Consider the following 19,132-nt stretch of genomic DNA (forward strand, 5'->3'; position numbering starts at 1 on the left):
CCCGGCGCTCCCCCAGGAAAACTTGCTGCTAGAAATAGCTTGCGTGGAGCCTTGCCAGCCCGTTTCTATCTAAATATTACTGATAAATGTTGTAACAGACTGTGCGTGTGTATATCTAGTACAAAACAACTGTTATCGGAGCCTTCCACTTCAGTGGGGAGGACCTGCAGGGCTCAGACTGCCAGAAAAATCTGGAAGTAGGTTGAGTTGTTGCTGAATTTAATGAGCTTGGTTCCCTTGGTCCTTTGGCAATTTACCCAGCATGTTACCCACTTTGAGACGGGTCTTGCCTCTAATAAAAGCCCAGTTCTTTGCTGTTCAAGGGAGAAAAGTGAGTGCTGGGCTCACAGCTGTGGGTGGATGGAGCTTGGTACCTCCCGTCCTGCAGAGCTGCCCGGGGAAGGCTTCACCTGGAGCAGGTCCCGATAGATCCCAGACCCAGCGCTGATAGATCCTTTTGCGCTGTATTTTTAGAAGAGCCAGGCCCGTTTTACCTGTCGGGGCTGAAGGGGACGAGGCCGCTGGTGGATGGGAGATGTCGGGGTGAAGCAGGGGTGGTCCGGCTGCAGCATCCCCGGGGCTGGGGCGCAGGTTCGGGGGCCGGTGCAACTTATAAAGGGAATAACGTCCGTGCCTCCGGCTTCAAATCATCCCCGACCGGAGCACGGTCAGCCCAAAGGCATCCTCCTAGTGCCCCGTCTCCCAATATGGGCCCAGTTCAGCCCCCCCGCAGTCCCAGTGCAGCCGCGCCGTGGACCCGGCCCCGGCGCTGCCCCACGGCCAGTCCTAGCCCCGCCCCCGGAGGGCAAGCTCTGACGGACAGCTCCCTCCCGGCCTCTCGGCCAATCGCTTCCGGGGGCGGGCGCTCCCCGTCGCCGTCCGTGCGGCTGGTTGGCGGGCTGCCCCGCTCCCGCCCAATGACGGCTCGGGGGCGTGGCGCGGCGGGCGGGGGGCGTGGCCGCCGCCGTGGCCGCGGCATGGAGGAGCGGCCGCGCCGCCGCTGAGCCGCGCCGCCATGGCCAAGAGCCGCGGGGGCGGCGGGCCCGGCTCGCCCGGCAGCTGCCACCACAGCCTGGCCGGGACCCGCGAGAGCCTGGCCGAGCCGGGCGGCGACGAGCTCAGCTCCCTCGGCTCCGACTCCGAGGTGAACGGCGGCGGCCCCGAGGAGCGGCGCGTCGACAAGTTCGGCTTCATCGTGGGCAGCCGCAGCGCCGAGGGGCCGTGAGTGGGGCCGGGGCCGGCGGGGGGGGCGCCGCGCGTCTCGGGGCGCTGAGGGCCCCGGGGAACCGCCCTGGGCCCGGCTGAGGCCGCCGCCCGCCGGCCCCTCAGCCCCCGCAGGGCCGGGCCGCGGGGCCTCGGCCGCTGGGCCGGGCCGGTAACGGCTCTTCCCGCCCCGGGGGCGGGTTGTGCCCCACCGCCCCCAGCTCCGGCCCTTCGGGGCCGGTCCCCGGCGCCCCGCCGGCAGCTCGGCCCCGCTGTGGCCCGCGCCCCGGAAGAGCAGCACCTCCGGGGCGGGTTTGCGGGTGACAGGGGCGCGGGTGAGCGCCCACACCGCTGCTCCGAGGCCGCTTTGGCTCCGTGCGGCCGCCCGGGCGCCAGTACCGCAGCGTGGGGCGGCTGGGGGCTGCTCTGTGCCCCGGTGCCTCCACGGGGGGTGCCCCCGGGCCGCCCCCCGCCCCCTTCCCTGAGGTATTTAAGCTCTGCCGGCGGAGCCGGGCCCCGGCCTTCGGTTGCCCCCACCGTCCCCAGGCTGTGCTGCCCGGGCCCGTACCCAGGGGCACGGCGGCGGAGGCCTCCGCAGCCGGGATGTGAGAGCCCTGAAAGCGGTTCCAGCTTCTCCCCGTCCCTCCTGCCTCGATGAGGGGGGAAAAGCTGGAAAGCGGCGGCCGCCCCGGGCGCGGGAGGGATCTCTGGGAGCTGCCAGCAGCGCCGAGGCCTCCTCGCCGAGGTCAGTGTCTGGTTACCTCCAGGCCTCTTCTGCTCCAAGCGCTGGATTCCGGCGTATTTTTGGCCGCCGTCAAATGGGGGAGGCCGGGCCGTTGTTCGGCATCCTGCCGCGGAAACCGGTATCGGTAGCCACTGGCCAAGGCACCGTAGTGAGGAGGCGCTGGCTGGTCTCCATCTGCGGAGGAAGCCCTTGGAGGAAGCGGGGCAGCCGAAAAAATCAGCTGCGAGCAGCCCGTGACAGGGCCCCGGGGCGGTGCCGGCACCCAGGAATGTGCTCCGAGCTGCCGGCGAGCTGGTTGGGCAGCGTGGTTGGTGTTTGCCTTCGTGGCCGTGGTTTTGCAGCAACACCCGAAGAAACGGGGGCTCGCAGCGGGACGGCGCGTGGCAGCGCCCTCCTCTCCAGTTGGGACGTTACTCCGCTGAGGTTTGCCCACCTGCGTGCTCTGGTGTCAGTTGGGCCCCGTGCCTCAGTTTCCTCATCTATGAGGAGCAAAGCGTTCGCCTGTCGTAAGCCTGCGGGTGTCACTTGGCCGGTGTGCGGGGAGAGAAGGCGCCAGAGGTTTGACTGCTGGTCCTGGGCAAGGTGCATCGCTCTGGGTGATAAACCCTGTCCCTGCCCTCTGGGCTCACAGCACCATAGGAGCGTGGTGGCCTCTCCTGCCCGGGGTGCTGCACCCCGTCCCGGCCACACACTGCATTTTGGGGACATTTTGGCTGTCCTGGCTGCCTGTCCCTGGGTGCTTGGGGTGGATGTCCATGTCCCTGGGGTTCAACAGGCAGCAGCTCCCCTGGCCAAAGCTCCTGGTGCTGGAGGCAAGTGTGTGCTCCTGGGGGTGCCAACAGAGTGGTGGTCGCTGGGGTCAGAGCCTTCCTCCTGTGCCCTGCAGATATGCTGGGGCCAAATCCTGCCCTTCTCCAGGGCTTTTATCTGCTCTCTGTCTGCCTGGGAGTGGATCAACAGGAGTGCATGGCCTGCCTCCATGGCTGGTGTCCCTCTAGCTGGAAGGGTTTTGGGGAAGCACAGGGAGGGCAAATAGAGTGTCCCAGCATCTGTGGAGGGTCTGGGGGTACTAGGAAGGGCTGAGCTGTGGGGTTGTCACCCACACTGGGTGCGGAGGAGTGCCTTCCCTGCATAGGGCATCTCACCACCTCCCTCTCGGGGTGCTCCCACCCCATCGTCCCCGCCTTGGCCATCTGAAATGTCTCCAGTCCTTGCTCTGTGCCCGCTGCCAAGCAGCCATCAGCTGGTAACAGCTTCCAGTCTGGGCTGGCCGGGCTCCAGCAGGCCCACAGCCAGCTCTTGTATCCAGCGTCCAGCGCTCCCGAGCTTCCCACGCCTCAGAGAGCCCCAACTCCTCCAGCAGCCCAGGCTCACCGGCTCAGGGCCAGTGCTCCCTCCATCCCCGTGCCGGGCTGTGCTGCTGGCCAGGGAGCTGCCGGCTGTGCCCAGCCCGTGCTGGGGAGGGTGGGGTGGCCGCCCTGAGCAAAGTGGATCCCTTTGGAGCGGGTTTGCTCTCTGAAACAATCACACTTGGCCCCGTCTGACCCGCTGCGGTGGGTGGGACCCGGCAGGGAAGGGCTGGGCAGGGAGCAGGGCAGTGCTGCCAGCTGGATGCGGCCCTGGGCTCTTCGTGCCGTTCACTTTCCAGCTCCTAATGCAGAGAGGTCTGGGATGAGACCGGGCCTGTGTGTGCTGAAGTGGGGCTGGGTGCTTGCACCTCCCTGGAAGATGTCCTCAGAAAGAATCTGGCCGCTCCTGAGATTGACATGGCCATGGGGCAGTGTGGAGCTGAACCCAGGAAGGCATCGAGTCTGGCTGAAGTTGGTCCTTCTTCACTGATGGCTTGAAGGAGCTTTTCCTGGGATGTCCATGCCCAGGGCCTGGCTGAGCTGTTTGTCACCCTGTCACCTCGCAGAGGGTGCATGGCGGGGGGTGTTCAAGGCCACGGTGATGGCTTCCCCCTCACCGGCTTTGGCGTCACAGCAGCATCGCTGCCTGCCTCGGCAGGGTTAAATCAGATTCCCCGGCTAGGCTGGGCTGTTGCTGGAAAACACTCCCCTCCCTCCCTCCCTCCTGGGGGACCCTCGGCCCGGGCTCAGTGCCGAGCCTGGAGCAGTGCCAAGCTTTTGGGGCGCGAGCATGACTGGGGCTGTGCAGATGACACGATGCTTATGGCCTCGGCTTTCTCCGTCTGCAGCCAGCCTCTGCGGGGGGGACGAGACCTTGCTCAGCTCAGCTAATGGCTCTGGCTGTGCTTCCCAGTTCCCCGCCTTCCTGGTGTGCCCTTCTCTCTGGGCACAGGTCCCCAGAGATGCTCAGGCACATGGTGGGTGCAGTGCAGGCTGCTCCTGAGAGGTTTTGAACTTGCTGGGGAGTTGGGGCTGCGCTGGCGTGGTGATTTCACGGGTGGTGAGCGCTTCCGGCAGCGCCGAGCAACTGCCGAAACACTGGCACTCTCAAGCGTGTCCCAGCCGGGCTCTGCACCTGCAGAGGGGGCTGTGGGGGGCACCCAGGGTGCTGGAGAGGACAGGGAGGGGCTCTGTGCTGGAGGGAGAGCTTGGCACCACACTGACCAGCTTCTTCTCTCTGTCCTACAGGCTGGAGGAGGTGCCCTTGGAGGTGCTGCGGCAGCGGGAGTCCAAATGGCTGGATATGCTCAACAACTGGGACAAGTGGATGGCCAAAAAACACAAGAAGGTAAGTGACAGCCTTGTCCCCTGAGGCTGCCCGCAGACAGCTGTGCGGGCGAGGGGGGGGCGGCAGGGAGGGACAGCCAGGTGCAGCCGTGTCCCCTTGAGGCTTTGGGGCAGCCTGCGTGACACCAGGTCCCCCCAGACAGACTTGGTTGCCTTTGGTTGGTGCTGGGGTCTTGACTGGGCTGTTCCCTCCCCGTGACGTTTCTCATGGTGGGAGGGAAGCTGGAGCCTGGGAGGGCTGAGCCTGTGGTCCCAAGCCAGCCTGCTCCTGCCCCCATCTGCTCCCCACCGAGCTGGAGCCTTCCTAGGGCTTCTTTGGCTGCCTGCAGGCAGCCATGGGAATTGTTCGGTCATGGAAACTTCTGTTCTGAGCATCTTGTAGACCAAAAAAAGCTCTGAGTAGGAAATGTTTGAGCCTGATGTGCGTGACGCCGGTCTGCAAGCCGGGGTCCCCAGGAGACTCGTGGTGGTGTGTGCTGGGTGGCTTTGTGGCTCGGTCCGTTGGTACTCCCCGACCTCCTGAGCCTGCGAATGAGGCGGGGATGGGATGCAGCAAGTCCTGGGATGCTGCTGTGTGTCCGCTGGAAGCGGTGAGGCTGCTGGCATGAGCCAGCGGTGCCTGAGAGCGGCCAATGGGCCGCATCCTCCTCCTCCTCCCCGCTACTGGCAGAGCCTCCTGGCACCGCTCTGCATGCAGTGCTCCCAGAGCACCGTCCCCGCTCAATGCCTGGTGAACGATGCAGGAATCCCTCATCTGTTTCTTGGCCACTCACAAAGGATCTGGGAGAGCTTTTCGGGACATGGCAGGCGGGCGCTTTGTTCTGCAGGCAGTTTCCGCTGCTCCCCGGCCATGCCACAGCGTGGCCTCCGGGCTCGGGTGAATGCTCTGGCAGCCGCATGCCTGGCAGAGGAGCTCCCTTGTGCTTGGGCTGAGCTCCTGTGGGTCTCTGTGGGGCTGATGTGCTGTATAGTCTGTCCTGCGGCAAAAATCCAGGCCCAGAGCCTCTGAGGTCTGCTCTGGACAGCTGCTCCATGCCTGGAGCCCTGGGGCTGCTCGGGGAAGGGTGCCAGGCCTGGCCTTGGATGCTGTCGACCGTCCCTGCTCTGGCAGGAGTCTGGCTGCTTTGGTATGGGGCCACGCCGCGTGGCTCAGGCCCTGCTGCTTCAGAGGAGCTCCCTGTGCCTTTGAAAAACCCCGGTACTTTTCTGGCTGCCTCACCGGGGTTGGCTGATGGCCCGGGGATCTCTTGGGCCAGCTCCTGCCAGGCTCACTCACACCTGCACCGCTACAGCATCCCGAAACGCTTCCTCCCTCGCCCGCCTGCCCTGGATCCCAGCGGAGCTGCGACCCCACGTCCTTCGTGGCGCTGGGCTGTGCCAGCGCCGCGTGCCAGTCCTTGCCCTTTCCACCCAGACTGAAGGAGGGCAGATGTGTGGGCAGCTCCCACTGCTCTCCAGGGACGGGCAGCGCTCTGGCTGCTCTTTGCTGTCAGCATCCCTCAGCCCAGACGTGCTCCTGGTTCCCTGGAAGGGCGCAGGGGGATCCCGGGGGCCGGATACCCCCAGTGCGGGGGCAATGGCAGGAGCCGGTACGGAGCCAAGGGGATGAGATGCTCAGCTGCTTGGCCCTGGCTGCCTTGAGCCTGGCCAGCTGGAGGGGCTGCTGAACCCAGCAAGGCAGCTTCCTTCCTGGCAGTTTAGCCAGCAGGAAGAGGAGCCGGCTCAAAACAGGAGCCGTCAGCAGCGGCAGAGCTGCCTGCAGCCACCCTGGGCATCGCCCGCTGCGTTTCCTGCGAGCACAAAGGCCCTGTGGGGCTCGGGACCTGCCTGGGTAAACAAGCAGCGCTGCAGCGAGGGAGCAGCAAACCCTCCCGGGGATGGGGCATTACCACCACGCTGGGCTGCTTGGAAGCACAACTGCCTGCCCCCGAGTTACACCAGCAAACAGGGAAAAGGAGCTCTGGGCAGGCAGGAGAGGCTTTGGCTGTGGCTCACAGAGCCCTGGCATGTCTCTGGCACGTGGCATGTGCCACCTGAGTCCCCACTCAGGGCTTTATGCTGGGTAACTGTGCTGAAAGCACCGGTCTCGTGGGGCCCATCTTGCTGCATGGCCTGGCCAAGGACCGTGAGGAGATGGTGCTGCTGCTTCCCCCGGAGTTGGAGCGGGATGTGTGGGGGTCTCTGGTTTTAGTCCCTGCTGAGGTGCTGGCAGTGACAGAGTTAAGCTGGCTCAGCTTCCCACTGCAGGGTAGGTACCAACGCTGCCTTGCCTGGACTTTGGTCCTGGCTGGTGGCCTGTGCCAAGGAAACCAGGGGCCAACGGTGGGCACGGAGCCAGCCGTGCGTGGAGCTGGGCCCAGGCCTGCCCAGGGTGAACTGGCAGAAAGGCTGGGGTGCTTGGCAGGGTGCATCTCCCTGCTCTCCATGGCCCCATGGGTGAGCAGGAGGGCTGGACTGGGGGCTGCAGAGCCCTCCCCTGTGTCCCCAGCGCTTCCCATGGGCCATGCTGGGGTGGGGAGGGAGCCACCTGCTCCCCACCTTAGCTCCAGCGTTTGCTTTTCCAGTTCCCAGCAGGATCCTGCTTTGAGGCAGAGCTGGGCTTGTTTGGAGCTGTTTGCAAGCCACAAAGCCTCGGCCAGGCTCCTGGCACCTGTCAGCAGCTCCCTTGTGCTGGTGCAGCGCTGGCTGCCATCCGAGCTGGTGTGTTCAGTGCGATGCTGGGGAGAAGGGGGTGAGCAGGATCTCTGGCTGCAGGTCTCCGTTGGTCTGTACAATGCCAAGCGCCGTCCTGGGACACGTGGCTGGGCACCCTGTCCCCAGGGCTGTGGGGACACATCCTCTTGTACAGGGAGGCAGCAGGGGACCAGCCTGTGACCGCGGTGCTGGGCCTGGCTCCCATCTTGCCCTGGGGGCCTCTCTGCTCCCCACTGCTCCCCGATTTTCCCCATGACTGCTGTGTCTCTCCCCACAGATCCGGCTGCGGTGCCAGAAGGGGATCCCGCCCTCGCTGCGGGGCCGTGCCTGGCAGTACCTCTCCGGGAGCAAGGTCAAGTTGGAGCAGAACATGGGCAAGTTTGACGTGAGTGCTGCAGGGGACCTTCCTGCACTGCCGGGGAGGGTGTGCTGGTGGAGGGGGGCAGTGCTGGGATAGCTCCTGCTCCTTCCAGGGCTGGGGTGTCTGTTGGGGTCCCAGACACTGCTTGTTCCTGCTGTGGGGGGGCCAAGGGGGCTACTAGCATCCCAGCCAGAGTGGGCTGACCCCCGACCTGATGGGGCTCATGTTTGGGGCAGAGCCAGGTTGGGACCATGTACTGTAGTGGGGCTGGCACTGTACTGCTGTGGGGTGTTGCTCACCCTAACCCTCTCCTCCCCAGGAGTTGGATCTCCTCCCGGGTGACCCGAAATGGCTGGATGTGATCGAGCGGGATCTCCATCGGCAGTTCCCCTTCCACGAGATGTTTGTCTCGCGTGGAGGCCATGGGTGAGTGGAGCTACTGTGTGTCCGGTCCTCAGCAGCCCCTGGGCTGGACCAGCACTGTGGGGTGGGCACTGTCTATCCCACTTCATGGAGCTGCGGTGTCCCCCCGTGGTGTCCCCCCACGGTCTTTACAGCCCCTGGCTCACAGGGTGTCCAGGCATGGGTCAAAAACAGGATGGCTTTCCTAGGAGCTCAGTAAGTGGGTCGCAGCCCTCAGCACCAGCTCCGACACCCAGCAGGGCGGGAGTTGCCGTGGCAGGAGGGCAGAGGGAGGGGGCAGCTGGCTGTGGTCTCCGTTTCGCCAGGGAAATGCCATTCCCCATGTGTCAGGGAGCGTCTGTGTTCCTGTGCTTCCAGCTGGGTCCCTGCCCGGCCACAGCTCACCCTGAGCCAGCATCCCTGGCAGATGGTTGTCTCCCTGCCTCGCATCTCGGATCTGGGCAGAATGGGGCCTCTGTGGGCAGAGCTTCCCAGAGCAGAGCTGTGGTTATCGTGTCCCACAGCCCTGGGTTTGTGTGGAAGAGGGATCCCAGCCAGGGATTGACCCAGGCTCATGGGGGAAGAGCGGTGGCTGGTGGCCAGCCTGCAGTGCTGGATCACCATGCGATGCCCAGTGCTGATTTGGCCTGCTGGGATCCACTGGGGGGGCTGCTGGGCCATGTCTGTGCCCTCTCTCCACCTTTCCCTCCCCGGGGTGTCTCCGCAGGCAGCAGGACCTGTTTCGGGTGCTGAAGGCGTACACGCTGTACCGCCCGGAGGAGGGCTACTGCCAGGCCCAGGCCCCCATCGCCGCCGTCCTGCTCATGCACATGCCGGCCGAGGTACGAGCACGCAGCCGGGAGGGCAGAGAGACCCAGTGGCCAGAGAGCTGGGACCAGTGGGACAGTGTGGGTCACCTCGGGGTGATGCTGGTGGGCAGGGTGCTTGGCTCGCAGCACCCGTTCACCCCAAAGCTCGGCTGGTGCAGGGAGGTGCCCTTCGCCCCAGTCACGCTCTGCCTCCTCCCGCCCATTCCTGTGGTCTCTGGGAGCGGGGGGGGGCTGCAGGGACGTCCCCCATGGACACCTGGGCACTCACCCGCTGTCCCTTGGCTTGCAGCAAGCGTTCTGGTGCCTGGTGCAGATCTGCGAGAAGTACCTCCCTGGCTACTACAGTGAGAAGCTGGTGAGTGAAGGGCCGGCAGTGCCTTCGGTGGTGCCAGGGATCTGAGATGTCTCCAGGCCGAAAGCTCCCCCAGCTCCTCGCCCCAGAGAAAAAAGGGAGCTTGGGGAGATCCCGGGTGCTCCCATGGTCTCCATGTTGTGCCGTGGTCCCCAGGAGCATCCCGCAGTCGGGGATGGGGGGGCTCAGCGTAGCTTCGCTGCCAGCGTCCGTGGGCACAGCTCTGCTCCCGTAGCCAGGCCTGGGTCTAGGTCTAGCTCTTCGGCTGGGGCTGGGCACTGGGGAGCTGATCCCAAGGCTGGGCCGGGGCTAAGGGGCTCCGTGGGGCTCGATGCCCTCCCTGCAGGAGGCCATTCAGCTGGACGGGCAGATCCTCTTCTCGCTGCTGCACAAGGTCTCGCCCGTGGCCTACAAGCACCTGAGCAAGCAGAAGATCGATCCCATCCTCTACATGACGGAGTGGTTCATGTGCGCCTTCTCCCGCACGCTGCCCTGGAGCTCCGTCCTGCGCGTCTGGGACATGTTCTTCTGCGAAGGTTAGAAGCTCCCCACCATCCTCATCCTCCTCCTGGCACGTGAACAGCACTCAGGGCTGCAGCAGGAGCGCTGCCACAGCTGCTTGCCTCTGCCTGGCACATCGGACCCGTTGTAGGGCAGGTTTGGGGCAGCCACGTGCCTGGGGTGGAGACTGGGCTCTCTTCCTGGGGGTTAGGGGGACATGGATCCCAAATGCACCCTTGTGCGTGTCCTGACTGCTATTGAGACTGGGACCTGGTGCCTCACAGCATCTGAGGGACATAGTGGCAGTGTCACCCTGTCCCACTGGGCGCTCGCTGCCTCACTTCTCCCCTTGCAGGGGTGAAGATCATCTTCCGGGTGGGCCTCGTGCTGCTCAAACACACCCTGGGCTCCTCGGACAAGCTCAAGTCCTGCCAGGGCCAGTATGAGACCATGGAGAGGCTGAGGGCCCTCAGCCCCAAGATCATGCAGGAGACCTTCCTGGTGCAGGAGGTGAGGTGCTGGGGAGAGTATGGGGGATCAGTGCCACCCAGTTGGCTCCACTGCTGGACTGGGCTGCCCCTGGGTGGGCAGAGCTGGTGTAGCACTGGGGGCAGTGCCCAAAAGGCTTGGATTTGGGGTTGCCTCTGCCCCAGGGGGTATCCCACACCCTGCCCCAACGGCTGCGGGGCCAAGCTGGTCCCTGGTGGCACTGGCACTGCCCAGGGAGATGCTGATGGCACGAGTCTGTCCCCACAGGTCATCGAGCTGCCGGTGACGGAGCGTCAGATCGAGCGGGAGCACCTGATCCAGCTGAAGAAGTGGCGGGAGACGCACGGGGAGCTGCAGTGCAAGTCCCCCCCGCGCCTGCATGGGGCCAAGGCCATCAGCGAGGCCGAGCCCCCCACCCGCAAAGCGCTGGAGCCCGTCCCCTCCATCATCGTCCCCCCCGGGCCCGCTCCCGTGCCCAAGGCCCGCAAGAGCAAGGAGAAGAGCCGAGAAAAGGGCCCGACCAGCCCCGCCAATGGCCCCGGGGCCGAGGGTAACGGGGCACCCGGCTCGGCCCGGGAGCTGCTGCACCCCCAGGTCTCCCCCCACCACCAGTCCAAGGAGAGCCTGAGCTCCCGGGAGAGCGAGGACACGTATTTGTAGGGCTGGCGCGGCGCTGGGTCCGCACCCCGGGCAGCCGGGCTCAGCTGGGCTGTGCACGGACTCGGGCTCAAGGACACCGGCAGGGGCTGTGCGGGGACCGGTGGCGCCTGGCGCTGGGGGCTCTGAGCTGGAGGGGTGGGGACGGGCAGGCTGGCATGGCTTTGTGGGGACACCCTGCTCCCCGTGTGCGGACACCCTGCTCCCCGTGTGCGGGGATGCTCGCTCGGGGAGCGCTCGGAGCCGGGATGGGGCATCCCCGGGAGCTTGGCCAGGTGTGGTGACCAAAGGGGACACCTCTGGTCTGTGCTGGGTGCCCACCCCGGCAGGGTGCTGGCACCATGAGCGGTGGGAGCCCTGGCAGGGGGTGGCTGAGCCACCTGAGCTCCCTCCTCACGGCTGGGGGGGGCCGGGCTGCCCCCTCACACCCTTGTCCCTGTCCCAGAGCCCCTCGACCCGCTGCCCCCAGGGTCCCTCCCGCAGCCCCCACCCTCCTGCCCGCCCTGCGCCAGCCGGGCAGACCCAGACCCAGTTCCCGAGCACTCGCGCCTGGTGCAGGGGGACTGGGGGTACGTGAGGAGCCAGGGGGACCCCTTGCCCCCCTCCTCTTTATCTAGTGAGGATATATCAAGCTGTAGCCCTATATGTAGTACCAAATTTACCTACTCACTGAGCCTATTTATTATTCCTCCGTGGCAGTAACCGTCGCAGGACAGGGACCGAGGTTGGGAGCTGCAGGCAGGGTGTGCCGGAGGCAGTGGGATTTGATGCCAGACCGTGGGGCTAAAGCCCCCCCCGCCCTGTCCCCGGGCTCCCCGTGGCTCGGGGGGAGCGTTCACCCTGCCGGGGCTCTCCCCACCCCTGCGGCCCGGCGGAGGTGAGACGGGATGGGTGAGCGGCCGGGTGCTCCTCCATTGTGGGGTCCCCTCTCTTCCCCTCTGCCCTCCCCAAGGGCCGGGGGTGGCTTTGTAAAATAAAGCGGGGAAAAATGGTTTTGTACAAAGGGGTAAAATAAAGCAGGATTGTGTAAAGGCACACCGTCTGCGGCTCCCACTGTCTTCCCTTTGCCCTCTGGTGCTGCAGGTTAAAGGGGGGCACGGGATGAGGGGTGGCACCTCCCACCTTGTGCTGCATCAGTGCCAGCTTTGGGGGAGCACCCTGGGTAGGACCTCCTCTCCCCTGGGTGCTCCAGCCCTGGGGGGCAGGTGCTGGGGAGGGACCTGCTGCCATCACCCTCTGTCACCGCCTCACCGGAGCCACCCCCAGTGGCCAAGCCCTGGCCCGACCTTGCTGTCTCACCCAGCCCTGGGGGGCCCCTGTTTGAAGTGCAAATGGGAGGACGCTGAGACCTGCCCCAACCTGTGACAGCGGCCACGGTGGCTGCCAGGCCCTGGGGGGGCTCCTCGGGGGGCTGCCACAGGGTGAGCACCAGCACCCAGACCTGTCCGCTCTCCCACCATCACCGCTCCTGTGGCCGAACGGAGCCAGGAGACCCCTAATTCACCCTGTGACACCCCAGAGCTCAGCTTTCCACCCACAAAACGGTGCCCCTGCAGGCAGGAATTCTGCCCAAACCTCCATTCCTCCCTCCTAAACCCCCTTGTCCCGGGGGGGTGCTGGGGTACGGTGGGGTGGGCACTGGGGCTCCCAGCGGGTCCTGACTGGTGCTGGCGGGGGGGTGTTGGGTCCGGCTGGGCCCCCTGCGACCCCGGGACGGGCACCCCGGGGCTCCGGGGGAGGGGGGGGGCGGTGGCCGGGGCGGGGCGGGCGGTTGCCCCTCCCGCGGCGCGGGGCGGGCCCGGGGCGGGCCGGGGCCGCGCTTATAGCGGCGGCGGCGGCGGGGGGGCCGGTGCGGCGCGGCCGCCATGGACCTGCACATCCTGGAGCACCGGGTGCGGGTGCTGAGCCTGGCCCGCCGCGGGCTCTGGCTCTACACCCACCCGCTGCTCAAGCTGCTCTTCCTGCCCCAGCGCTGCAGGTACCGGCCTTCCTCCCCCCCCTCCTCCTCCTCCGCTGAGCCCCGCACCGCTCCAGCTCCCCCCCGCCCCATCCCGGTGCCCGGCGGTGTTGGGGTCAGCAGCGACGGGTTTTTCTTCAGGTGCAAGTTCTTCAGCCTGACGGAGACCCCCGAGGACTACACCATCATGCTGGACGAGGAGGGCTTCAAAGGTACCGTGCGGTGGCTTCCACGGCCACCCCGTCCCTCGCAGGGTGGGCTGGCACCGCAGACACGAGTTGTGCACGTTCTCAGCCCACCCGAGCGCGGCGACGCTCTGGGTCTGGGCCGCAGGGAGCGAGTCCTGGCTTGTAGCGAGGTGCGTGCCCATCCCTGGGGCTCCTGGCCACGGAGCTCCCACCCTCTCAGCGCCTGCGCTGGGGATGTACCAGCTTGCCCGGCTGCGGTTCTCCCAGCGTGGCTGCCTTCGCCCTAATAACCCCCTCGCAGGCAGAGCTGCCTCCCCACGGGCCTGTGGGACCAGGCTGTGAAACGTGGGGTGGGTCCGTGGGGAGCCTGGCACCAGCTGAAAGCCCGGCTGCTCCGGGCAGGGGGCAGGGACCGCCAGGGATGCCCGCAGGCAGCGCTCCGGGCTCCCTGCCCGCACAGGCTGCTGCTGCCAGACCTCCTGCCACCATTCCCTCGGCCGCTTCCATCTCTTCCCCCTGCCCGGCGAGGGCTGCGACCCCGCACCTTGGCAGAGCAGGGCTGATTCTGCGCCCGTCCGGGCTGGCGGGGCTGAGCCCTGCCTGGGGGTGCTGCCTGGCAGCAGGGACCAGGGTTTGGGGTGTCCTGGGGTGGGGTTGAGCCCTTCCAGGCTGGTCCTCCTCCCCGGGATGTGTCATTTGGTGACCCAGCGTGTGCCTCACCGCTGGTCCTGCCGGGGGTACCGGCCTGACGGGCTGTGCCGGAGGGTCCGGATCCTGTCCTGGCTTCCCACGCCCAAACCTTCCTGCCGAGGCCGCAGGAGCGGCCACAGTTTATCACCTTGGACGTGCCCCAAGGAACAAGGGTCAGCGCTCCGGCCGCGGGGCACTCGCCGGCCAGATCCAGCTCCCACCTCCCTCCCCAGCCCTCAGCTCGGGGAAGGGGCCGCGGGGCCAGGTTCTCCCCCCCCCCCCAGAGCCAGAGCCGTTCCCCATGTATTGTTTTATTTCGGGGCCTGTGGACAAATATTCCTCAATCCCGAGGGGAAGGCGGGAAGTGCCGAACAATGGTCCTGTGAGCTGGCAGCCCCGCTGCGCAGTGTGTACCCCCCTGGGGCTGGGGGGCTGCCAGCGTCCCCCCGCTGTGGGACCAGGGAGGGGGCCCCCGGCAAAGGAGAGCTACCCCCTCTCTCTTCCCTTGGGGATCTGGATTAAGCCCCGGGGTGGGTGGCAGAGGGACAGCGGGGTGTCCCCCACATGCTCACGGCCTCGCCCAGGGTGGTGTTGAAAAGCGATTAAGCGGCGAGCGCTGGGACGGGTCCCCATGTCCCTGTGTGTCCCCCCCCGGCCCTAAAGCTCAGCCCTGGGCCGGAGCCGAGGCCGTTCGAGCGCTTCCTGCGCAGGAACAGGCGCTGGAAACACCCGCCGAGGCCTCTGGATCCGGCCCCGCTCCCACCCAGCCCTGAGCCGTGGTTTGGGAGCGGGATGCGGAGCCTGTCCTGTGCTGGGGTCCCCCCCCATGGATGTCAGACCCCTCCCTGGGGCGACCTCCCCTCTGCCACTGGTGTGATGAGTTTGCCTTCTCAGCTGGGCTGGGACGCTGGGTGCCCACCGAAGGGCTGGGTCTCCCGTGGGTGTTGCCTCCCACCTTTGCCAGATGAGTCCTGGGGCACCCCGGCAGTGCCAGCCCCTCTCCTGAGCAGGAGGGTGGGTGCAGTGGGGGGGACATGAGCGCAGTCCTCGTCCTCCCCCCCATCCTGGGGCAGGAAGGAACCGGCCAGCACTCGCCCTCCCTGCCAACAAAAGCAGCTTTTTGGGAGGCAGCCCTGGCCCCTGGCCAGCCTGGGCTTGGCCCCTCCCCACCGGGCTGCCACGAGGTGCTGGCACCCCTGGGATAGTGGGGGGGCCCTTTCCTCGTCCCCTCCGGTGCCCCATGTCCCCCCAAGCATCCCTGGTGCTGGATGTTGGGCTGGGGGCTATTAGGGAGCAGGGGATGAGCTGGGCAGCCCCAGGGCCGTGGCAGTACTGGTTTTGGGGTGCAGCACACCCTGACACCCCCCCTCACACCCAGCCCAGGGTGCTGGTGTGGGGAGAAGAGACACATACCGGGTTTGGGGGGTCGTAGCCTCAGCCCCACTCATCCCTGCGGCCGAATTCAGGTGCTGTCTCAGCACATGGAGCAGCTGAGCCCTGTCTGGCTCGTATCGCTTGTGGATGGGGCTGGCCTGCGCCCTCAAACCAGCGTCTCCAGCCCCAAGCGTGGGGCTGATCCTGTCCTGGTTCCGCCAGGCCAGCCCATCTCCCGAGGGACAGGGTGACGTGGGGTGCCTCAGCCGGTGCGAGCTCTGTGGCACGGACAGGGCGTGGGGCAGCAGATGCCGTTCGGCTGCGCGGAGCCCCGGGAGCCTCGTGCCTCAGTTTCCCCTTGTCCCTCACAGAGCTGCCGCCCTCCGAGTTCATGCAGGTGGCAGATTCGACGTGGCTGGTGCTCAGCGTCGTCTCCAACGGGCGGGCGCCCTCCGGCTGCCAGGCCACCGGTGTCACCAAGATCGCCAGGTCGGTCATCGCGCCGCTGGCCGAGCACCACGTCTCGGTGCTGATGCTCTCCACCTACCAGACCGACTTCATCCTGGTGAGTGTGTGGCGAGGACAGGGACAGGGACACCGGTGCCGTGTCCCGCTGGGGTGCTGGCTCCAGCGGAGCTGGGTGGGGACCCCGCTGTCCCTGGGGGGGCTGCAGGGGGGGGTGGTGGTGCCGGCCCTGATCCTGCACCCCTGGCCAGGTGCGGGAGCGGGACCTGCCGGTGGTGATCCACACGCTGGCGGGGGAGTTCGATATCTACAAGGAGGAGGGCGGCGAGTGCGTCCCTGTCACCTGCGACGATGTGAGCAACGGCTTCCTCAAGCCCAAGCCGGGTGAGTGATGCCAGGTCCCATGTCCCCCAGGGCCACCCTGTCCCCAAGGCTGCCCCATCCCTGCCGAGATGCTCCAGCTCCCACCGGCAGTACCCGCATCCTTGGGGGGACCCCCAGGGCCACCCCTCTGCGCCCTGAGGGATGCCGGGCTGTGGCTGCGGTGGCCACGGGGTGGCACTGCGATACTGTCCCCAAGCTGTCCCCAAGGCTGACGGGTGGCTCTCCCCCTGCCAGCCGCTAGCCCCACGCTGCACCCCGTGCAGAGCCCCCAGACCCGCTTCTGCGTCCTGACTGTGGCCCCCGACACGCTGCCCGCCATTGCCACCATGCTCATCGACGTCCTCTTCTACTCCCACAGGTGGGTCCTGGGACGGGGACACAGTGGTGGCCCCTCGCCTGGTGCCACCTGAACTGAGGTGACCTGTCCCTGCTCTTGCTCCCAGTGGCTTTTCAAGCTCTGGGTGTTTTGCAAACTGGTTTTGCCCTCCCAAGCGTGCTGGGGGGCTGCAGCCATGTGGGTGCTGGGGGTCCCACTGCCACCGTGGGAGATGGGACCCCCGAGGTGGCTGGGGGGACGAGCCCCCCATTGCAGCAAAGCCCAGGGAGGGGAGTTGCAAAAAAGAGAGGGGTGGGTTGCAACAGGCTGGTGGGAATGGTGCTGGGGCGAGAGGATGCTCCGGGCTGGGACCTCCCGCGTCCCCCAGGATGGGGTCCCTTCTGGTGGGACCCTCCTGCTCTGGAGGCACCACGGCATTTTGGGACTCCCCAAAAACCCGGTGTCACCCCTGTCCTGCCTGCGGCTGGCAACCTGCTGCCCCCTCCTGTCCCCCCTCCTCCCCTCACCCTGCAGCTTCCCAACATGGTGCTCTAAGACACCCAGTGCCCCCACCAAGCCCTTCTCCTCCCAATTTCGGGGTTATGACCTCTCCCTGTGGCTCTTTCCCCCCCACCCTGCTCTGCAGCCCCCCGAGGGAGGCTGGCGCCGGCAGCCAGGACCTCGACTCCATCACCTTCTTCGCCTTCTCCCTCATCGAGGGCTACATCTCCATTGTGATGGACGCCGAAACCCAAAAGCGGTAGGTGCCGTCCCTGGGGCTGTCTGTCTGTCCCCGGGATGGGGGGGGGTTACACTCAGGTCCCCCCCTCTCTCAGGTTCCCCAGTGACCTGCTGCTGACCAGCTCGACGGGGGAGCTCTGGCGGATGGTGCGGATCGGCGGGCAGCCCCTCGGCTTCGGTGAGTGTGGCTGCGGTGGTCCCCTCTGCTGTGCCACCACCACCCATCCTCCCCCTACCTGGGGGGTGCTTTGGGGTGATGCTCTCCCTGCGTGTCCCCATGGCTGGGCCAGCACTCACCCCCGGGTCCCTTTCCCTCCCCAGACGAGTGCGGCATCGTGGCGCAGATCGCCGAGCCGCTGGCCGCCGCCGACATATCGGCATATTACATCAGCACCTTCAACTTTGATCACGCCTTGGTGAGCCCCTGCCCCTCCCTGCCGCGTGGGGGTGTCCTCTCGGGGCTGACACCCCCTCTGTCCCTGTCCCCCCCCCGGCAGGTCCCCGAGGAGGGCATCGCTGAGGTCATCCAGCTGCTGCAGCAGCGCCAGGAGAGCGGCAGATAGCGGCCAGCTGTCCCCACGCCGGGTGGCCCAGCGCGGTGGCACGGTGGGCTCCTCCTTTCCCCGCCCCCCATCCCCTATATTCATTATTTTTTAATTTTAAGGCTCCCCCGGGTGTGGGGCAGAGCCGGGTGCAGCATCGCTCCCTGCCTGCTGGGGACATGGTGGCTTCAGGGATCCGGTGGCCTCGTGGCAGTGGGACAGTGTCCTGTGGGAGGGGGGAGCAGTCCCCGCCGTGCCACCCCACGGGTGAGGCCACAGGGCAGCCCTGTGCCATCCTCTGCCTCCAGCCCTGCCTGTGCCGGGCCGGGGTGGGGGGCTCGGGAGGAGAGTGGGTGTCCCCAGGGACCCGCTGGAGGAGGGGACATGGGGGGGGACATGCCAGAGAGCAGTGATGTGCCACCACAGTGCTGGGGGTGACAGCCTGGGGTTGGTGGGATGTGGCCCCTTGCCCTGTGTGTGTCCCCACAGGGGTGGGAGGGGGAGGTGGCTGTGATGCTCTGGGGCACCCGTGGACAGGCCCCATGGGGGGTGAAAGCATCCCTGGAGCTGGGGTTCCCCCTGACACCCCAAAAATCTCCAAGCAGGGGTGGGGGGGGGTTGAGGTTCAGCCCCAGCCCTGTGTCTCCTCCAGGGTGGCCCCATGCCCCTCCCTGGGCTGTCGCCTATTGTGGGGGGACAACAGTGACCCCCAGCTCCCCCCAAGCTGTATTTTCACATAGTTTTTAATAAGTCAATAAAAGTCCTATTATTTTTATTCCCACGTAGTCCCGGGGGGGTGCCCCAGACTGGTGGCACTGGGTAGGATGGGAGCAGCTGGGATGTGACAGGGGGACGTGGCACTCCCTGTGACCCCGCTGTGAAGTCGCCAGGCTGTGGCCAGCTCGCCTGCCACATAGTTTGGGTGAAAAAAAAAAGCAAAGGCAAGTCACCAGCCCTGACAAACCAGGGAGGATGGTCCCCACCCCTACAGGTGGCCAGCAAGGAGAGAGGATGTGGGAGATGGTGACAGCATGGGGGCCGTCCTCGCCTGGGGGGTGCTGTCCCCATGCGGGTGCCCCCAGGGGTCGCACCTGGCCACCGAGCGAGACTCAGCGGGAGCACGAGCGCGGCAGAAACCTCTTCGGGGTCCTTTCCCCCAGGGTGGGCAGCTCAGCGGGGCTCAGGCCAGTGGGTAGTGGGTGACCACGGCTCTGCTGCCATCCTGTCCCCAAAAACTGGCCCCCACTCCCCCAGGCACCAAGCGGGGAGCGTGCCCAGGTCCTGGCCGGGTCCTCCCCACGTCAGCTCCCACACGCTTGCAAGCCGTCGGGTTCTGCAACCTCCCCGGGCGCTTTCTTTCCTGTCTCACTCTCTTGTCCGGAGTCATGAGACGCTGGTGACGTGCGCCCAAGTGATGAAGAAATTGCAGCCGGCCCATGCGGTCACCGGCGCTATTTTTGTCCCCATTGGGTATTGCACAGTCCTCTGCCACCCACTTTCCTCTGGTGGAGTGGCCATCGTGGTGGCCTCCTCCCTGCCCGGCCC

General features: G+C 66.5%; 2 protein-coding genes across 2 annotated transcripts; both read left to right on the forward strand.

Annotated features, from left to right (window-relative positions):
- Positions 1-960: 960 nt before the first annotated feature.
- Positions 961-11,965, forward strand: TBC1D10A (TBC1 domain family member 10A). Its single transcript, XM_074887136.1, has 9 exons — positions 961-1,221; positions 4,546-4,645; positions 7,616-7,723; positions 8,019-8,125; positions 8,829-8,943; positions 9,221-9,286; positions 9,630-9,819; positions 10,140-10,294; positions 10,541-11,965. Exons 1-9 carry the CDS (start codon positions 1,016-1,018, stop codon positions 10,931-10,933), a joined length of 1,440 nt encoding a protein of 479 aa, XP_074743237.1. The 5' UTR covers positions 961-1,015; the 3' UTR covers positions 10,934-11,965.
- Positions 11,966-12,733: 768 nt separating this feature from the next.
- On the forward strand, positions 12,734-17,744 carry CASTOR1 (cytosolic arginine sensor for mTORC1 subunit 1). The gene is made up of 9 exons (XM_074887000.1): positions 12,734-12,908; positions 13,029-13,099; positions 15,511-15,704; positions 15,856-15,988; positions 16,223-16,346; positions 16,951-17,064; positions 17,141-17,223; positions 17,367-17,461; positions 17,543-17,744. The coding sequence occupies exons 1-9, from the start codon at positions 12,796-12,798 to the stop codon at positions 17,606-17,608; spliced, it is 993 nt and encodes a 330-aa protein (XP_074743101.1). The 5' UTR covers positions 12,734-12,795; the 3' UTR covers positions 17,609-17,744.
- Positions 17,745-19,132: the final 1,388 nt, after the last annotated feature.

This window comes from Strix uralensis, chromosome 17, assembly GCF_047716275.1.
Source record: "Strix uralensis isolate ZFMK-TIS-50842 chromosome 17, bStrUra1, whole genome shotgun sequence".
NCBI lineage: Eukaryota > Metazoa > Chordata > Aves > Strigiformes > Strigidae > Strix > Strix uralensis.